This window comes from Mobula hypostoma, chromosome 15 (assembly GCF_963921235.1).
Source record: "Mobula hypostoma chromosome 15, sMobHyp1.1, whole genome shotgun sequence".
Lineage (NCBI taxonomy): Eukaryota > Metazoa > Chordata > Chondrichthyes > Myliobatiformes > Myliobatidae > Mobula > Mobula hypostoma.
Window position 1 is genome coordinate 16,012,559 of NC_086111.1, and position 20,513 is coordinate 16,033,071.

At 45.0% G+C, this 20,513-nt stretch overlaps 1 protein-coding gene across 1 annotated transcript in view; it reads left to right on the top strand.

The window, feature by feature from the left end:
* Positions 1–17,837, top strand: part of parp3 (poly (ADP-ribose) polymerase family, member 3) — a 41,228-nt gene extending 23,391 nt beyond the window's left edge. Inside the window, exons 4-11 of the mRNA XM_063067777.1 lie at positions 1,537–1,722; positions 3,208–3,334; positions 6,332–6,555; positions 8,544–8,699; positions 12,133–12,213; positions 13,022–13,199; positions 13,750–13,896; positions 15,942–17,837. Coding sequence (XP_062923847.1) covers positions 1,537–1,722; positions 3,208–3,334; positions 6,332–6,555; positions 8,544–8,699; positions 12,133–12,213; positions 13,022–13,199; positions 13,750–13,896; positions 15,942–16,111 — 1,269 coding nt within the window. The 3' untranslated portion in view covers positions 16,112–17,837. The remainder of the gene's footprint in view (positions 1–1,536; positions 1,723–3,207; positions 3,335–6,331; positions 6,556–8,543; positions 8,700–12,132; positions 12,214–13,021; positions 13,200–13,749; positions 13,897–15,941) is intronic.
* Positions 17,838–20,513: the final 2,676 nt, after the last annotated feature.

The window sequence follows — 20,513 nt, forward strand, 5'->3', positions numbered from 1 at the left end:
TGATTCCCTCCAAGCTGATCGCCAAACTTCACCAGCTTGGTATCAGCTCATCCCTCTATAATTGGACTTTGGACTTTCTGACTAACAGACCCCACTCTGTTAAGTTAGACAACCTCTCCTCCTCTGTTCTCACCCTGAACACTGGCGTGCCTCAAGGCTGCGTGCTGAGCCCTCTTCTGTACTCCCTTTTCACCTGTGACTGCGTTCTTGTACATGGTTCTAACTCCATAATCAAGTTCACAGACGACACCGTGGTGGTTGGCCTGCTCAGAGGGGATGACGGGACGAGGTCCAGCAGCTGGCTGTGTGGTGTGCTGACAACAACCTGGCCCTTAACACCCAGAAGACCAAGGAGATCATTGTGGACTTCAGGCATGCTAGAAGCCGCACTCATGTCCCCATCTACATCAACAGAACTGTAGTGGCGCGTGTATCAAGCTTCAAATTCCTGGTGTCCACATTTCTGATGATCTCACCTGGTCCCTGAACTCCTCCATCCTGATCAAAAAGGAGCAACAACGCCTTTATTTCCTGTAGAGCATCAAGAAAGCTCACCTCTGTCCCAGGATACTGATGGACTTCTACTGCTGTACCATTGAGAGCATACTCACCAACTGCATCTCAGTATGGTATGGCAATTGTCCCATATCGGACCGCAAAGCACTCCAGCGTGTGGTGAAAACTGCCCAGTGGATTATCAGCACCCAATTGCCCACCATTGAGAACATCTACCATAAACACTGCCTGGGCAGGGCGAAAAGCATTATTGAGGATGCATCTCACCCTAACCATGGACTATTTACTCTCCCCCCATCCAGTAGGCGCTACAGGAACTCTGCTCCTGCGCCAGCAGGCACAGGAAGAGCTTCTTCCCTGAGGCTGTGACCCTGCTGAACCTCACATCACAGCGCTAAGCAGTATTGCACCCATATTGTACTATCTCAGTACTTTTATATTTGTGTGCTGTAGCACTTACTTATTATTTGCAGTTATTTTGTAAATAGTACTATTCTTTTGCACTTCTGGTCAGAGGCTAATTGCGTTTCATTGGCTTTGTATCTGTACTCGGCACAATGACAATAAAGTTGAATCAAATCTCATCTATTTATTGTGTTCTTTATCCTAGTGTGTTTTTTTTGTGCTGTATCGTATCTGTAGTAACAATTATTTTTTTCTCCTTTACACTCATGTGTAGGAAATGACAGTAAACAATCTTGAGGTATCTGACCCTCACTTCCTAAGTTTGCTGAACGGAAGGACATCAAATTGATGAGGAAGGAGAAGGGTGATGTGTGTGGACATTTGACATTACCGTCTGAGAGGGTGTAAAATATATGGCCCCCCCCCACGAATTTAACATTTAATACTTCCCATATGTTCCCATTGGCACATCTACTAGTTTGAAAGTTAGATTTAAAGATTGCTTTCAACAGAAGATGTTGTAAATGATTTGTACAATTGATGTCTCTTGCTCAGTTACGCTCTTGTCTCTGTTCTTTGGATTGACCCTCCTCCTCCTGCCTCTCTGTTGATCAGGGAGAAACTGGGCAATACAATCTGAGTTCTCCACTTGACCTGAACAAAGCTGTGAAGGATTTTGAAAAAAAGTTCAAAGATAAGACAAAGAATGACTGGGCGAAGCGAGATTCCTTCACTGCGCATCCTGGAAAATACACCATGATTGAAGTTCAGCAGGGCTATGAGGAAGCAACAGTCATGAAGGTGGGTCATTGTGATCAGTTCTGATGTATTTTTGTTTGGTTTGGCTTGGTCTGCTCCAGCCAAATAAAAGCACGTCAGGGAAGTGAGACTACAGGCCAAGCTAGGGTGATGTGTGTTATTACACACATTTGCTAAGTCAACTTTGTCCTTGTCAAAAAATACACAAAAATTACTCAATAGTAACAGTGCAGAATGATAAGAATGGGCAGTTAGTAAAACTGGAGAGAGAGAGAAAGAAAGGAAACTTATTTGGCCCTTCATTGGAATGAATGTTTGTATGTACCTTAAACTTCTGAATTTATTAATAATATCAGAGCTCACTCATGAGTATGGGTGTCCATATGTAAGGTGTTCATAACTCCAGAGAATGCCTATATGAACATAATGGAAGGCCGTCGTCAATTTCCATGTTAAAAGCTAGGTCAGAGATATTTTGGAATGGATCATTCTTCCACCCCTACACAAAGATAAATGCCTGTTTTTTTAAAAATTGGAGACAGTGCTGAAGGAAGCAAGGGAGGGCCAAAGCTGCAGAGACAGGAGATGAATGAAAAGAGGATGTGGAACACAAGAGACTGCATATATTGAAATCTGGAGCAACAAAAAATCAGCTGTAGGAACTCAGCAGTCAAGCAGAGTCTATGGGTAGAAAGGAACTGTCTATGTGTGGGTCAAAACCTTTTATCAGGACTCAACCTAAAACATCAACAGTTCCTTCTCCCTCACAGATTCCTGCTGAGTTCCTCTTGCACAAGGGTTCCCAAGCTGGGGACCATGAACACCTCTGTTAATGGTAGGGGTTCATGACATAGTAAAGGGTTGGGAACCCCTGTTCTAGCAGATTGTTCATTGCAGGCAGAGTGATGTCCCTGGAAAGGATTGGATTGAATAAGAATTGGTGCACAGAACCTCTATTTCAGCAGAATGAGCTAGAAATTTAAGAATAACTAAGACAAGGACGTTTGGAGAGAGAAAGGAACAATATAATGTTATAAAGTGGTGGGATGGAGCAAAGGTTCAAGGTTGGAAATGAAAGAGGCATAATTTACCACAGTATAGCATGGAAGAATTTGCCTTTAAAGAGATTAAAAGAGTAAAGATTAGCTTTGTCACACATACATTAGTGAAATGTGCTGCTTGTGTCAATGACCAACACAGTTTGAGACGTGCTGGAGTCAGCCTGCAAGTGTTGCTGTGCTTCCGGTTGCAATGTAGCATGCCCATGACTTTCTAACCTGAAATTGTGCATCTTTGGAATGTGGGAGGAAACCCAAGCGGTCACAGGGATAGTGTACAAATGCCTGACAGACAGTGGCAGGAATTGAATCCCAATCCAAAGCTGTGCTACTGGGCCATCTCTACACTACCGTGCTTCCCCTTCCGTACTAGGATTATCATGCTGAGTAGATTGTACAAGATTGATGTTGGGAGTGTGCTAGATATTGCCGTGGAAGAATCCTAATGCCAGGCCTTATCTGATTGCAGAACGATGTAGTGGATGGAAAGGGTAAGAAAGTTCGACCAAGCACTTTAGATAGAGACACCCAGAATCTGATCAAATTGATCTTCAGCCACGATATGTTCAAGGAGCAGATGGAAACAATGAATCTCGGTAAGTCTTCGCTCTAGTTTCACACTCGGTGGGAGGCGGGGAGCAGGGCTATGTGTATGTGCCTGTCACGGACCAATGAATCAGGCCACTGAACTTCAGGGAAAGGTGGATCCATGGTCTTGCAACGTCATGCTTGTGTCTCAGCATTCTGTCCACGTCCTGCTTTTAGATGCTTACTGCCTTCTGAGGTTCTGCTTTGTCTAAGAAGAATGCAATGTTACTCCAGCCCTTAGCTTTTGCCACAGGAAATTTGGCATGCCTCTGATGACTCCTACTACTTTTTACAGCTGCATCATAGAAAGCATCCTCTCAGTCAAGTCAAGTCAAATTTATTTGTATAGCACATTTAAAAACAACCCACGTTGACCAAAGTGCTGATCAGAGAAATCACAAGTACAAGAAACACAGACATAATCAACAAGGCAAACAGCTGATAGGCACAAAAGAAACAACACAAGGCCCTAGGCACAAGCCAAAAATCAGCCATATCAGGAGGATTCAAACACTAGTGAATAAAAGTAAGTTTTCAGCCTGGATTTAAAAGAGTCGATGGAGGGGGCAGATCTGATAGGGAGGTGAACGCTGGTCCACAGTCTAGGGGCTACAATAACAGAGGTGCGGTCACCCCTGAACTTAAGTTTAGATCGCGGGGCAGCCAGGAGCCCCAAGTCAGCCGACCTGAGGGACCTGGAAGTAGAATAAGGGGTTAGAAGGTTTGTGATATAACGGGGGGGGGGGGGCAGCCCATTTAGGGCTTTATAAGCAAACAGGAGAATCTTAAAATCAATTCTGAACCGTACTGGCAGTCAGTGGAGGGAGGCCAGTATGGGAGTAATATGGTCCCTCTTCCGGGCACCTGTCAGGAGCCTGGCTGCAGCGTACTGGACCAGTTGCAGACGGGACAGGGACGACTGACTAATCCCAGTATACAGGGAGTTGGAGTAGTCCAAGGGGGAGGATATAAGGACGTGGATGACTTTCTCGAGATCTTTGAAAGAGAGAAACTGCTTGATTTTGGCAATAGTACGAAGCTGGAAAAAACTGGCTTTTACTAATGCATTAACTTGCTTGTCAAACTTAGGTGGAATCAAATATCACACCAAGGGATTTAACATGGGGTTTGACAAGGGTGGACAGGTTACCAAGACTGTTGGTAATCACTTTGATGGAGTCAAGGGGGCCAAATAGGACAACTTCAGACTTGCTTTCAGCCGTAAGAAGTTTTGTGCCATCCAACATTTTATGTCCTCAAGGCAGTTCATGAGGCTGGTTAGATTTGACTGGTCGTTTGGTTTCACGGGGAGATAAAGCTGTGTGTCGTCAGCATAACAGTGGAAAGAAATGTCGTATTATTGAATGAGTCGGCCGAGGGGAATTATATATATATATATATATACACACACACACATATATATATGTGTGTTTGTGTGTGTGTGTGTATGTATAGAAAAGAATGGGGCCTAAGATAGAACCTTGTGGGACCCTGTAGGAGAGACTAGCTGGGGGAGAAGAAAATTTGCCTATGTTGACAGAGAAACTTCTATTTTTGAGGTGTAATATAAACCAGTTCAAGGCAGTGCCATGGACACCAACCCCGTATCAGGATGCATCACAGCCCAGTATGGTAACTGCTCTGCCCTAGAACTGCAAGGAATTGCAGCATTGTGAATGTGGCTCAGTCCATCATGCCAAGCAACCTCCCCTCTGTTAACTCCATCTGCAATGAAGCTGCACATGCACAAAGAAATGCAAGATGAAAAAAAGAAAATTTCTACTTTTCCACTGAATTTGGTAGAGTAAATAATATTCCATACCCCATACTTTTGGGGAAGGATTCGTGAATTCTGTAAAGGTGAATTCTGTAGCCTAAATGACTGTAACTCAGGAGTTGGCTGTACTTCCCAAAAGTCACATTTCACTGGGAAGTGGTATGAAGTTTGGGGATCGGGACCAGAACCATCAAGAGTAGGCCCAGTAATTTTTTTGGCTTCGAGCGAGAACTGCAGATATTACTGCAAGATGAATCAAGTACTGATTCACGAACCAGGGGACATAAACCTAGAAGCAATGAGGAAAGTGACAGGTATGTTAGAAGGTGTTTGGGGTACAACTGAAAGATAAATGAAATTGTGCAGGGCTTTGATGCCTTATTTGTGTCTGAAGGATACAGTTGCCTTTATGTTGGGGGTTATAAATCTTTGGAATTTGATAGTACAGATGTTCTGGTTCTTGAGTTAATATATTGTGAAACGTGTAGATTTTTTTGACTGGAAGACATTGGGGTTATTAGAGGATGTTGGAATTGGGACATGTAAGTGAATAGTCATTTCTGTATTGGTTGGTGCACGGACTGCATTGCCTACTTCTGTTTATATTTCTTACATTACAAAACTGAGTTGTGGTGCCCTGGCCTAGAAGGTCCTGTTTAATAAGGTGAAGTAATCCCATCTGTGTGAACAGTGGATTTGGCTCCTCTGCTGGAGCGACCCAGCAGCACAGCAGTTAGCACAATGCTTTACAGCACTGTTTGTAAGATCGGGGATCGATTCCCACCGCTGTCGAGGAAGAGTTTGCATGTTTTCCCTGTGGCTGCTTAGGTTTCCTGCCACATTTCAAATACGTACAGGTTAGAGTTAGTGAAAAGAGGGCATGTTGTGTTGGATACCAGAAGTGTGGCGACACTTGTGGGGTGCCCAACATAATCCTCACTCTTGTTATTTGACTCAGACAACACATTTCACTGTATGTCTTGATGTACATGCAACAAATAGAGCTAATCTAATCTACTTGAGATGGGGAGAATATTTTAAGTAGAGTCCTTTTTTTTTGCAAGCATGTGTATTAAGGTTTCTTTGTGGCGCGCTGTTTTACTGATGGTGAAGTTTTGTATAGAGATATCAGTTGAAGTAGATACTTTGTCCTGGCACAAGTTTTCAGGATGAGAACGAAAAGGCTGCTCCACTGTTGCAGTGACACTGTTCATTCCTGCCCTACTAGATTTGAAGAAGATGCCTCTTGGGAAGCTGAGTAAACAGCAAATTGCCAAGGGTTTTGATGCATTGGATGAATTGGAAGAGGCCTTGAAGAGCCCCAACAATACAAAACAGCTGGAAGAGTTGTCTTCAAAATTCTACACCATTATTCCTCATTACTTTGGACGTAATCGACCCCCTGTGATTAATACTACAGAGGTGCTCCAAGCCAAAAAAGACATGCTGCTAGTGAGTGTCATGGAAATTAAATCAAACTTTGCCTCGCTTTGATCAGCCACTGCTGGGGTTTGTATCAGTCTGGACACCAAGCACGGTAAAGCTCTGATAATCAGGCATCTAGTTGTTCAGAAATCCTGCCATCTGGCATCTGGCTCACTTGTTAATTTGGGGTGCAGTCTGTGGACTGAATGTGGATTGGGATCTGAATGTGGATTGGGATCTGCACACCAGGGTTCGGAAACATGGGTAGAATACCTGCAGATTTCCTACTCCATTTAAACTCACGGGGTTTGCGAAAAATTTATTATATTGCTGATGACATGAAAAAATATGAATTCTATAGTAGTAATAAGAGTCTACAAAATAGTCTACAAAATCTGCTAGACTAGTACTACCAAGGCTATGCAGGTGCTGGATTATTGGAGTTTTACTGTTCTGCCAAAGTACAAAAGTGTGGTTACTGTCAAAAACAGAAAATGCTGGAAAGACTAGCAGTCGGGCAACATCTGTGGAGCAAGAAGCAGAGTTAATGTTTCAGATTAAAGACCCTTCATTGGAGCTGATTAGTTGTGCAAATCAATATTACACTTTGGCAATCAGACTTATTATAAGTGGTGCCTTCAGGGTGCTTGGATATTGGCTCTAACAATTCCATTAGTCAATCTCAAATCAAATTTCACCCTCTATTCTCTCTCAACTATCATCTAGCCACCTTTTCATTATATCTGTCAATGGTAATGCACACTGTCCATCTGTCCATTCAAACCTGCTGAATGTAAAATTACCTAGCAACCGTTTGAACAACGTTGTGCAGCTGTGTCCTTTTCCCACTGATGTGATAGCAATTCAAGAGACTCCAATTGATGAGGCAGATATAGAGAATAGAGTGATCATGAAGTATAGAACATGGGAACACGCCCTTTGGAACTAATCGTGATACGAAATTATGATAATCCTGTCTGCACACACATGATCTATATCCCTCCATTCTCTGCATGTTTCTTTGTTTCTGTGTCTCTTGAATGTCACTGTTTTCACTCATTATGGGCCAGGCCAAGACCCTTCATTAGTCCTGATGAAGGGTCTCTGCAAGAAATGTCGACTGTTTATTCATCTCCATAGATTGCTGCCTGATCTCCAGCATTTTGAGTGTGTTACAGTCAATCGATATGATCCACCTCAGAGCACCCTTGATAATAATGAAAGCAGAATCCACCTCACGATATGACTTTACTGGTGTCTTTGGTTTTCTGTAGTTAACAGGTATCCCACTCAGTCTGGATGATACTCAAGAAATTAACTCGTGAGTGGATTGAAAATTGAGTGTGTTGTGAAATTGGAAGTCACAAGGTAGAGAAAAGCAGCCACCTTTAATCGTAAATACACTGTCTATGCATGACTGAGCCAGACAATCTGGAGGGCCCCAGGTCTGTCTCGGGACTGTTTCCAGCCACAGTAGCACCAATCAAATTCTTTGATGTTAAGATGTGTTCATAGCAACAGGAGATGGTTCATCTCCACAATTAGAGCAGCACAGTGGCCCAGCTGCCTCTCTGCACCAGAGATGTGAGTTCAACCCTTATCTCAGTTGCTGTTTGTGTGGACGTTTAATGTTTTCCCTGTGACAGCAAGGGCTTCTTCCCATGTTCCACAAACATGCAAATTGATAAGTTAATTGCCCTCTGTAAATTAGTAAGTGTTGGAATCTGGGTGAAGATGATGGGAATGTGAGATTCACGTGTAGGATTTCTGCTAATGGGTGGGCTCTGTTTTCGTCCTGTACTTCTCTATGGCTGTGTGGTCCTTTGCGACTTGCTAGGATTCAACCTGTGGATCCCAGCGTGTTGAGTGGTCATTAAGCTGTCATTCTTGTCTCAAAACCAGAATGAGGTAGTGCTGTCAGGAGGGGCTGCAGAAGAAAAAGCAAAACACAATGAGGATTTCTAAAGAGTCAAGAGCATGTGTTAATTTGTAAAATTTTATCAAATCCTCCCCAGGTGCTTGCAGATATTGAACTCGCACAGAGTCTCCAAGCAGAAAAGGAGCAGAAGCAGAAGGTAGAAGATGCTGAGGTGCCAAATCCCCTGGATGAAGATTACAATCTGCTGAAATGCCAGCTCACTCACCTGTCCCGCACTACTAATGATTTCAAGGTAAAACCAAGACATCATTCTCCATCTGGAGAGCTGCCTGTACCCTGCAAAAATAATCCCACCTCTCCCCTCCGAAATTGTCATTCCTCCCTGTCCCCTTCAAAATGGCGACTCACTTTCACCCCAAGAACTACCCTTACTGAGTACATTCAAGAAAGTTTTTGTAGAATCACAAAGACGAGAAAATCTGCAGATGCTGGAAATCGGAGCAACACTCACAAAATGCTGGAGGGACTCAACAGGCCAGGCAGCATCTATGGGGGGGGAAAAAACTGAGGAGTAGATTTGAAAGGTGGGAGCGGGGGGGGGGGGAGAGAAACACCAGGCGATAGGTGAAACCTGGAAGAGAAGGGACGAAGCAAAGAGCTAGGAAGTTGATTGGTGAAAGAGACAGAATGCCATGGAAGAAAGAAAAAAGGGTGGTGGGGGCGGGAGGAGAGGAGCACGAGAGGGAGGCAATGGGTGGGCAAGGAGGTTACATGAGAGAGGGAAAAAGGGATGGGAAATGGTGAGGGGGGGGTGGGGAGAGACATTACTGTAAGTTTGAGAAATCGATTTCTCCAGTCCTGCCAAGGATTTCAACCTGAAATGTTGACTGTGCTTTGTTCCATAGATGTTGCCTGGCCTGCTGAGTTCCTTCAGCATTTTGTGTGTGTTGCTAAGTTTCTGTAGAAGTTTAGGTCATAAGGGAATCAGGGGATATGGTCTTAATGCAAGATGGTGGAGGCAAAGTTTAAAAAAAAAATCCCATGTTCTTAATGAATAGTGGAGTAGGTATGAGGAGCCAAATGGCAATTGCTTCTGTGTCTTGCATTCTTGTATTAAATTAACCCTAGCTCACATGCCCCCAGCACCTTGTTCCAAACACAAATCATACCACCCCTTCTCACCTGGACACATCTCCCACTTGTCGACAATTGTCCCATCACTTCCCTCCACCTCTGGCTCACCTGGCTATCTCCCTCTGTCCTTCAGTCCCAATGAATGGTCTTGACCTGAAATGTCCACATTTCATTTCCATCCTCAGATGTTACCTGATCCACTGAGTTCCTCCAGCATCTTGTTTGTTGTTATCTCCATTGACTGTATCAGCTTGTCTATTGTGAAATTAGCCCCAACATTCTCTTCTCCAACATGTTGCCCAGAATCTCTGTTCACCCCAAAGGAAATGTGCCAGTCACCTCATTACAGAAAAGGCGTGGAAGCTTTAGAGAGGGTGCAGAAGAGATTTACCAGGATTAGAGAGCACGTCTTGTGAGAATAGGTTAAGTGAGCTAGGGCTCTTCTTTCCGGAGCAAAGAAGGGTGAGGAATAACTTGATAGGTATGTACAAGATAGGAAGCATAGATCGAATGGATAGCCAGAGATTTTTTCTCAGGATGGTAATGGCTAAAACAAGGGGGTCATAATTTTAAGGTATTTGGAGGAAAATATAGGGGATGATAGAGGCAGGTTTTATATAAAGAGTGGTGAGTGTGCTGATTGCCCTTCCATGGGGTGATGATAGAGGCAGATACATTAGGAGCATTTAAGAGATTCTCAGGTAGATGGATGATAGAAAAATGGAAGGTTGTGTAGTGGAAGTGTTAAATTTATCCTAGTTTAGACTGAAGGGCCTGTACTGTGCTGTAGTGTTCTACAAAATACATTTAATATCCAATACCTCCCATTAAAAGCTTATCTTCCCCCAAAAAGGTACCTATTCAGATTTCTGCTAAGGAGTCACTCACAGGTCCTGAGCAACACACAGAAAATGCTGGAGGAACTTAGCAGGTCAGGTAGCATCTATAAAAATGGCTAAGTTGTCTTGCAAATGCTCTTTGCTCCAACATATCTCAGTCCACCCTCCCCACACACGCACACACATGATCAAATCTCCTAACCAGCAAACGCTACCACACCTCACCAACAACAAATTAACCTCTTCCATCAAATGGAATCCGGCCCCCTCCATCTTGCAAAACCCACACCAATAGTCTTTTAACACCAAATCCTTGATATCCCCAGACTATGTCACATCCTTCTATGTCCACAATCATGGTCAAAATGCATTCAATTTAACCTCCAGCATTCCCAGTGGAAGTGTATTTGAAAAGGTGTCTTCATACAACCCCATACTTCACTGTACTTCTGACATGATACAACACATTTTACATCTATCCGAGACAGTGATGATAAACCTGGTTCTGACTCTGAGTAGTTCCTGTTATGAATTTACAAACTTCATTAAATAAATCAGATTTGTGCTTCAATTCTGGAACTTGTCTGGTTCCTGCCAACCCTTTTCCTCCAAGAATGAAACTTCCCATGGAATAATGGAGGAATACTGGTCACATTATAGAAATATCATCAGAATCCATTTCCAGCTTGTGGCATTGTTATTCTTATCCGGGATTATGTGGCAAGGGAAGTGTCTTTACACTCAACATTTATGTTCTCCTCTGAAATGACACCAAACGCACCATGGGTACTGAATGTCTGCATGTCCAGATCTTACCTCCAATGTTGGGAGGAGATTTAATGTTGAGAGTATAGGTCTTGGGGACAGGTAGTGATACGAGGTCATGCAGACTTGCCTCTCTCCTCCTCCACTCGTGCTCTCCCCCCACCCCACTCACACCCGTTCCTGTGGATCAAGGTGCTGTTTTGAATGACCGCTTGGATCTGCCAAGAAGGTCTTCCTATCAGCCCTTCCAAGGTCACAGTTAAATTCCACGATGAATGACTCGTGGCTTTCTAGAGTTCAGTGTTCTACCGGAGCAAGGAAATAGATTCCAAAAGAAGTTTGGAGCTTCCTTGCCCCTTTCTGGCCTTGGAGAGGTGAGGAGCAGGGAACCAAAGAGGGGATGGAGAAATGGGCTGATGACTGTGAGCAGCTGTAACTGAGAGTCATTCACAGCCCTCTTCAGAAGGAGCACGATGCTGGCATACTACCCGCTGGGGCTGTGGTTGAATGGGGTATCTGCCTGGCTCAGTTCCTGGGAATCTCTGGGTCTGGAATTGAATTCATTGCTAGAGATGGCTGTGGAGGCCAAATCATTGGGTATATTTAAACCAGAAGAGGGTAAGTTCTTGAATAGTAAGGTCTTCAAAGATTGCGGGGAGAAGGCAGGAGAGGGTTAATAAATCGGCCATGATGGAATGGTGGTGTAGACTCAAAAGGGTGAATGGCCTCATTTGCTCCTGTGTCTCATGGTTGCTAAGGCAGCTGCTTTTTATACAGGTTGTATGGTGAATCGGCAGTTTTGGTATCAGCACGATTAATCCCACATATCATCTAACACCACAGTCTCTGAAGCCATGTTATTGAAAGTACATTGATATGGTGGTGGGGAGAGAGGGGATTGGTTTCATTGCCAGCTGCAAGTAATAGCACCCCAAATCATTGGTGTTTCTCTTTTCCAACCCATCTGGATCTTTGTTTTCCTTGCAGGTTGTTAAGAAATATGTGGATGAAACTGGTCCCAATCGCCTGAAGGTTGTCAACGTCTGGAGACTGGACAGAGAAGAAGAGGTGAGCTCATGGGCAGATTGTGTGGAGTGGAGGAACCAAAATCCTTCCTGCTGCCCTTGCTGTGAAGTGTGCAACTGGCTGGTTGAGGTTGTAGGGAACTGCTGTCCCTGTGGTGGAGGCACAGAGGAGAGTGTGCAATGTGGAAAATCAAGAGAAAATACAGGGTTGCCTTACTTGTCTCTAACACCACTTACTCTGACCAAAGGCTTTTAGATTGGACAGAGCTTGATCCACAAAGAGTTTAACACCAGGAGTAAGAACAAGAAAAGCAGCATTATCTTTTGCTCAATCATACCTGGATCAGAGAACATGAAGCATGATAGATAGCAAGTACAGGCCCTTCAGCCCATAATATTGTGCCAGCCTTTAAAATTAATCAGACTTGTGAGACATGACCTGCCCCTCACAAACTATCCTTAATCACTCTGTGCTTCTCCAAATGCTCATAAATCTTCTCCAATAATTTGGCCACCACAGAAGTAAGATTCACTGGTTTGTAATTACCAGGAATATCCCTACTACCTTTCTTGAACAGAGGAACAACATTTGCCACCTTCCAGTCATCTGGTTACTACTCCTGTGGCCAGTGAAGATGCTAAAATCATTGCTAAAGATGCTGAACAATTACCAGCGACTGTCTGAGGAACAGGATAATACAGGAACTGGGGGCATGTTGCTGAGGGAGCTGGTTCTTGGCTCCCATGTTTGGTCATGGGCAGTTCTGAGCTGGATCCAGTCGGAAATGGGTCTGGGCGTTGGTGTGCAGTGATGTAACTGAGACGAGTTCACTCTGTTCCTGTGTTACCAGGCTGAACGATTCAAGGCTCACAACAACATCGAGCACCGTCGCCTCCTGTGGCACGGGACCAACATCGCCGTGGTCGCTGCCATCCTGAAAACTGGGCTGAGGATCATGCCGCACTCAGGGGGGCGTGTCGGCAGAGGGATCTACTTTGCATCGGAAAATAGCAAATCAGCAGCATACGGTAACAGCACCATCCACGCTGCCAGTCGCCTCCTTGATCATCATTGATAGAGGTGGTGAGACGGGGCCATTCTGATCATGGAGCAGAGGCCTGGACTCTGGCCCCTAACTCCTCTCTCTGTCTCCAAAACCATCCCTACAAACTTAGAAAAACAACTAAATCTGTGCTATGATTTCAACAGAGATTGCTCTTGGACACCATCTTGACTGGAAGTTCATGATGGCTTTTATTTTGCTTGCCAGTAATTGTACGAGCAATTAAGGAGCTGTAGTGTTTTTAACTACCTCGACCCTCTATCCTTTAAATATTTGTGTGAAGGAACAGCAAACTGCTTTGCTCAATTACACTTACATAGTCATGTCATCTTTTTGAACTGCATCATTCCAATCTCCATCTGTCTACTTTGCAGCTCTTATTGTTCTGAAGTACATAGTTATCCTCATCACTGTGTAATCATGCTCATCAGTTACTCCTAGTTTATCTGGTTACGAGAAATTATAGTTTGGTGAAGTTTAACACTGTACTCTGAGACTGTTGTTTCTTTTTGCAGTTGGTTTCACATCCAGCAAGGAAGGGATCATGTTCCTGACTGAGGTAGCTCTGGGGAATGTGCACTACATTTTCAATGATGATCCCCAACTGAGAAAACCTCCCACAGGCTTTGACAGCGTCGTTGCCCGTGGCCACACTGAACCAGGTATGCACAGCCCATGGCTGCCCTTCTCAAGCTGTGTACACACACACACACACACTCGTCAGACTCATCTTTTGTAAATGCTCCTCACACCCAATTTTCTCTGTTCTTTACCTGTGTGACCAATGATGTCTTTGGTTGCACTTCAGCTGGCCAGTTTATGTACAGGTAGTTCAGTGGCACGGCTGGTAGAGCCACTGCTTCAGAGACCCAGTTCAATCCTAACCTCGGGCACTGTCTGTGTGGTGTTTGCATGTTCTCCTTATGACTCCATGGGTTTCCTCCTGGTGCTCCGGTTTCCTCTTGCATCCCAAAGGCCTGGTTAGTAGATTACTTGGCTGCTATAAATTACCTCTTGTGTGCAGGCGAGTGTTAGAACCTGGAGGAAGTCAATGAAAATGTGGGGAGAATAAATAGGCACTAAATGGCTGGTTACACACAGAAAATGCTGGAGGAACTCAGCAGGCCAGGCAGCACCTGTGGAAAAGAGTACAGTCGATGTTTCGGGCCGAGACCCTTCATCAGGACTGAGAAAGAAAGATGAAGAGCCAGAGTAAGAAGGTGGGGGAGGGGAGGAAGAAACACAAAGTGATAGGTGAAACCAGGAGGGGAGGGAGGAGTGAAATAAAGAGCTGGGAAGTTGATTGGTGAAAGAGATGCAGGGCTGGAGAAGGGGGAATCTAATGGGAGAGGACAGAAGGCCATGGAAGAAAGAAAAGGAGGAGGAGCACCAGAGGGAGGTGTGATGGGTAGGTCAGGAGATAAGTTGAGAGAGGGAAATGGGAATGGTAACGGTGGGCGTATTACCAGGAGTTTGAGAAATCGATGTTCATGCCATCAGGTTGAAGGCTACCCAGATGGAATAAAAGGTGTTGCTCCTCCAAACTGAGAGTGGCCTCATCGCGACAGTAGAGGAGGCCATGGACTGACATGTCGGAATGGGAAGTGGAATTAAAATGGGTGGCCACAAGGAAATCCTGCTTTTTCTGGCGGACGATGTGTAGGTGCTTAGTGACGGGGTCTTCCAATCTACATTGGATCTTATCGATATACAGGAGGCCTCACTGGGAGCACCAGATATGGTAGATAACCACTACGGACTCTCAGGTGAAGTGTCACCTCACCTGGAAGGACTGTTTGTGGCTCTGAATGGTAGTTGGTGGCAGGTGTAGCACTTGTTCCACTTGCAAGGATAAGTGTCAGAAGGGGGATCAGTGGAGAGGGGCGAATGGACATGGGAATTGCATAGGGAGCGATCCCTGTGGAAAGCAGAAAGTGGGAGGGGGAGGGAAGGAAAGATGTGCTTGGTAGTGATCTCCCGTTGGAGATGGCTGAAGTTTCAGAGAATTATGTGCTGGACGCAGAGGTTGTTGGGGTGGTAGGTGAGGACAAGAAGAACCCAATCCTTGGTGCGATGGCAGGAGGATGGTGTGAGGGCAAATGTGCACAAAATGGAAGAGATACAGGTGAGAACAGCATTGGTGGTGGAGGAAGGGAAGCCCCTTTCTTTGAAGGAGGTCATCTCATTAGTTAGAAACATAGAAAACCTACAGCACAATACAGGCCCTTCAGCCCACTATTATTGTTTCTTTTTTTCCCTTTTGTATTTGCAGTTTGTTGTCTTTTGCACATTGGTTGTTTGTCCTGTTGGGTGCGGCCCTTCATTGAATATATTGTGCTTCATGGATTTACTGAGTATGTCCACGTGAAAATGAATCTCGGTTGTATTTGATGAAGTATATGTACTTTGACAATAAACTTACTTTGAACTTTGAAATTATAAGCACAACGGATTCTACAGATACTGGAAATATCTGCAGAATAAACACAATGCCAGAGGAATTCAGCAGGTCAGGCAGCATCTATGGAGAGGAATAAACAGTCGCACGCTTTCAGACTGAGACCCTTCTGATGTCTTGGCCTGAAATGCTGACTGTTTATTTCTCTCCATAGATGCTGCCTAACCTGTTGAATTCCTCCAGCATTTTATGTAGGTCGGGGGATAAGTGGAGGCTCGCTGCTTTTCATTCCTCTCCGGCTCTTTGCAGATCCTTCTCAGGACAAGGTGGAAATTATAGATGAGAAGAGGGTGATCGTGTCGCAGGGTAAACCCAAGAAGGTGAAGCTGGCCAAAAATTCCAGCTTTGACCAGAGTGAGTACGTCATCTACCAGGAAAGTCAGGCACGCCTTCGTTACCTGGTGCAGGTGGAGTACTGAGCATTCTTTCCACCAGCCTCCCAGAAACATTCAAGTTGAAGGAGCCAGAGTGAGCTTGCTTGTCCTTCAGAACAGCTTCTGAACATTACACATTTAACCACTGTTACTGTTCTGCTTCGCAGGTACCAAAGGGTGGAATGAGATCCCATGTGCAGGTGGGACATGTCACATTGGTGCTGGGGCTGGGTTCTTTCTTGTCACCAAGTACAGGCCTGTTCATCTGGGCTGGTTTATACTTCATTTGCCCGGACAGTCCCATTTCAAACCAGATAGGTTGATAGCACCTTGGTGATCCTAGTGTTGGGTTAATGTTGGCACTGATGGTCTAGGAGCTTCTAACCCAGCTTGTGCAATGGGCAGCACTGACATATATCTTCTTTGGCCCTTCCTCATTGGGGCCCTGTAAACTAACAGTTTCTGCTCCTAGAACCTTACCAAGGACATTCAGTGACCAGCATCCACTGGACAGGCTGAGCAACTCATTGAACTGACAGGGTTAGAATCTAAACCTCCCCCACCCCCTCCCTGAGAAACTCAGTGAGCTGAACTGGGTTTAAGTCCCAATGCCACACTCTCCCTACATCCTCTCTCCAGGCTAACTGAGTACTTCACTCGATTGCTAATTTGAACAGCATTAGCATCCAGACCAGCTCCAAACCCCAGTGAGTTGTTTGGGAATTTCCGAGGCACCCCACTTAGTTTGAATTAGGGATGAATAGATCCACTTTTCCCAGCTGATTCTGGTGGTAGACACAAGAAAAGCTGGAAGCTGGGGCAAGAATTCAAACTGCTGCCAGTTGAGGAAAAGGGCCTTGACCACAAGTGTGAACTGGTACATTTCCCACCTCAGGTGTTGAGTTGCAGTTTGTTTTTTGTCTCCAGTCATGGGTTCCTCAGGAGCCCTTCATCAACGTGAACATTTTAACTCCCACACAGCCAACGTAGGTACTTTCACAGCTGGTTTGTTCCCCATCAGCACACCAGCCTCTTGTTGAATGTCTGAGAATTTATTTCCAATATTTTACCTTCCTTTGTGCTTGGAGACCGCCAGCAGACTGACATTAGGACATTCCCTTTGTCCTTGGAGACTGACACTGGGGTGGGAGATGTGAGGTGAGTTCTCCCAGGTTTCGGGCTACAGACAGACATGGTTTGATTCTGGTTTCAATGTATCTAATCAATAGTCTGTTTCCCTTCCTCGATATCCCACCTCTTTTCCAAGCATCTCGCATTTCTCTCCATTACAGTGAGAGTGAGTAGCATGAAACTGACTGGCAAAAATGGAAGTTGAGTAATGTGTGTTGCTAGCTGGCCTTTGAACCGGGGTTGGTTAGGGTGGAGGACGCTAACTTGATGGTTCTGTTGGGGGTACAAGCGATTATAAGCCCTATGTTGGCCATGGTGTCAGGACCCTGTACTCTGCACAAGACAGCTCTCTGATCTTGGACAGTCCTCCCTAGTTGTCAGGAATATGGGGCAGGAAGGCTGTCTTTGGCAACCTTAGATGGTTGACCCCATGTTGGTGGGCCTGGCTGTGGAGTACTCTGTGCCTGTACTTCAACCTATTGCCAGATGCAATATTTCCTCTGTTGGTGTGTTGCACTCTTATAGATGGTACCTGTAATTAGTTTCTCTCTTAATGTTGACCGCATGCTTCCGATGATGTATCTGCACTATTAAAGCTTTCTCTTGTTCAAGCTGGTGAATCATCTAGCAGTGAGTGTCTATCATTTCTTTTGGTGTCCCTTTTACCAGTCCTCAGTGCCCTCCACTCACAAGGCTGCTTTCAGTCCTTCCTTCATATGTAACACTACACAGGTCTCTGTCTCCCTGCCTGTCACAAGAGAAAATCTGAAGATGCTGGAAATCCAAGCAACAGACACAAAATGCTGGAGGAACTCAGCAGGCCAGGCAGCATCTATGGAAAATAGTGTAGTCGATGTTTCAGGCCGAAACCCTTCAGCAGGACTGGAGATCTGACTCCTCATCTTTTTTTTTCCCAGTCCTGTTGAAGAGTCTCGGCCTGAAACGTCGACTGTTCTGTTTTCCATAGATGCTGCCTGACCTGCTGAGTTCCTCCAGCATTTTGTGTCTATCTCCCTCTCTGCTTGTCCCTCTCTTGGTCACTTCCTTAGCTGTCCTTTACCTCCTTTATTACCCCTCTTATGTACTTCCTCCCTACCCTGATCCCTCACTTGCACTGCCCTCAGTCCCTCCCCACACTAAGCTTGAAGCTTTGTGTGTTACCTCAGCCTCTGTCCACACTAGGTGACAGTCTCAGCAAAATCTACGGGCAAGACAGTGTAATTAGCTCTTACCTCAGCCATGGACAAATACTATTATGCAAGGGGTCTGTGAATTCCTACCCTGGAGGGTCCAATCCTCTGGCTTAAGGGCCATACACACACCCCACACCCAAATACTGAAAGTGCACCCCTCTCTCGAGGATGTGTTGTTAATCAGAGGCCCTGCCTCTGCTCTCGACCTGCTGTGAGATTCCATAAAGAGCAGGGCTTGCTTCCAATAATTATCCTTAGACAGATTGCAGTATATGCTGCTCGCCCAGTTATGAGAATTTGCTGTTTTAAAATTCCTGCCATGTCTCCTGCACTACAATGGCTAGGAAGCACCTCGGTTTCCAGAAGCCAGGACAAGTTCTGTATGCACACAGGCGTTGTAACCTGGATGAAATCACAGGAGAGACAGTCGCTGGTAGATACAAAGCAGCTTCTTTATTAGACGCAACAAGGTACAGCAGGCATCTACGGATGGAGACGCTTTCGGTAGAAAGGTCTGTTAGCCCAATGTGGGCTCAATATTTATAGGCTAAACACAAAGGCAATCGCTACTTAAAAAAGTTACAGACAATGCTTCCTATTGAAGCTACATACAAAACATCACACCTTCTGATTTCATCCTTTCCTTCCGACACCAACATGTCTGGGTTGGTATCCACAGCCTTTAGGAGTGCAAGTTAAATCCACAATACATTTATCGTGCTAACATAGAAGGCAATTCATATCTATGAAGTATAGATAATACTGTCTACCTGTAAACTTCACACTTCCATCCGCAGCATCTGGCTAGTATCCCGATATTCACAGCTTTTAGGAAATGCATTGTTGTGAACTCAATCCACAGTACTTTGTCAAACAGAAGACTGGTGGCCAGCGTCATTTAAGTGTAAACTCACTCTAACACAGGTTCTGCCATTCTTACCTTGACCTGGATTACACAGAACTCCTGCTGCGTGTAAGCCCGGAGATATGCACTCCTGATATCTCTGACCTATGGTAGGTCAGCCAGATAGGGCTCTTCAACCTGGGATCCCTGTCCCCTGCCAGAGTTAACATTCATCATAATCAGCGAGCTTCTGGAGTCTTGCGGCTGAGTGGGTCCGTGATCCAAAGCCTCACATGTCAGAATCTCAGAGCCCACGCACAGTCCATTACACTTGGAATCTCGCCAGGGAGTATGGGGAGGATAGTCATACATGGATCATGTTCAGCCATGTTTGCTACAGATCAGGTCAACATTCCCTCTCAAGATGAAACAATCCTGGAAAATAAAGTACAATGCATGATGCATGTCTGGTGCTCCATCCTTTGTAAGGGAGTCCCTTACATCATTCATGTTAACTGCTTCTAGGAATACAGGTTGCAGTTGTACAAGACATTGATGAGGTCACATTTGGAATATTGTGTTCAGTTTTGTAGACCCTTTCATAGGAATGAGGAAATCTGAGTACAGAAAAGGTTTAGGAGGACGTTGTCAGGACTCGAGTGACTGAGTTATGGAGGGAAGTTGAACAGACAAGAGCTTTATTCATTGGAGCACAGGAGCCTGAGGGGCATCAACAGGGTGACTGTACTGTCCTTTCCACAGGTCTGGGGAATCAAGAACTAAAGGGCGTAGGTCTAGATTGCGAAAGGAGAGATTTTGTAGGAGTGCGAAGGCAACTTTTGAACCCAGAGAGCAGTCTGTATATGGAATAAGCTGCCAGTAGAAGTGGTTGAGGAAAGTACATAACAGCATCTGAGCAGATACATGGATAGGAAAGGTTTAGGGATATGGGCCAAAGTCAGCAAATAGATAGATAGATAGATATACTTTATTAATCCGGAGGGAAATTTGGTTTCGTTACAGCCACACCAACCAAGAATAGAGCGTAAATATAGCAATATAAAACCCCCAACAATCGAACAACAAAATGCAAACTATGCCAGATGGAAAATAAGTCCAGCACCAGTCTATTGGCTCAGGTGTCTGACCCTCCACGGGAGGAGCTGCACGTTCGATGGCCACAGGCAGGAACGACCACCCGTGCCGCCAAGTGTTGTATCACGGTGGAATGTGGCTGAAGTCCAACAGTAAAAAGTTCAATATCCAGTCTGCAAACACG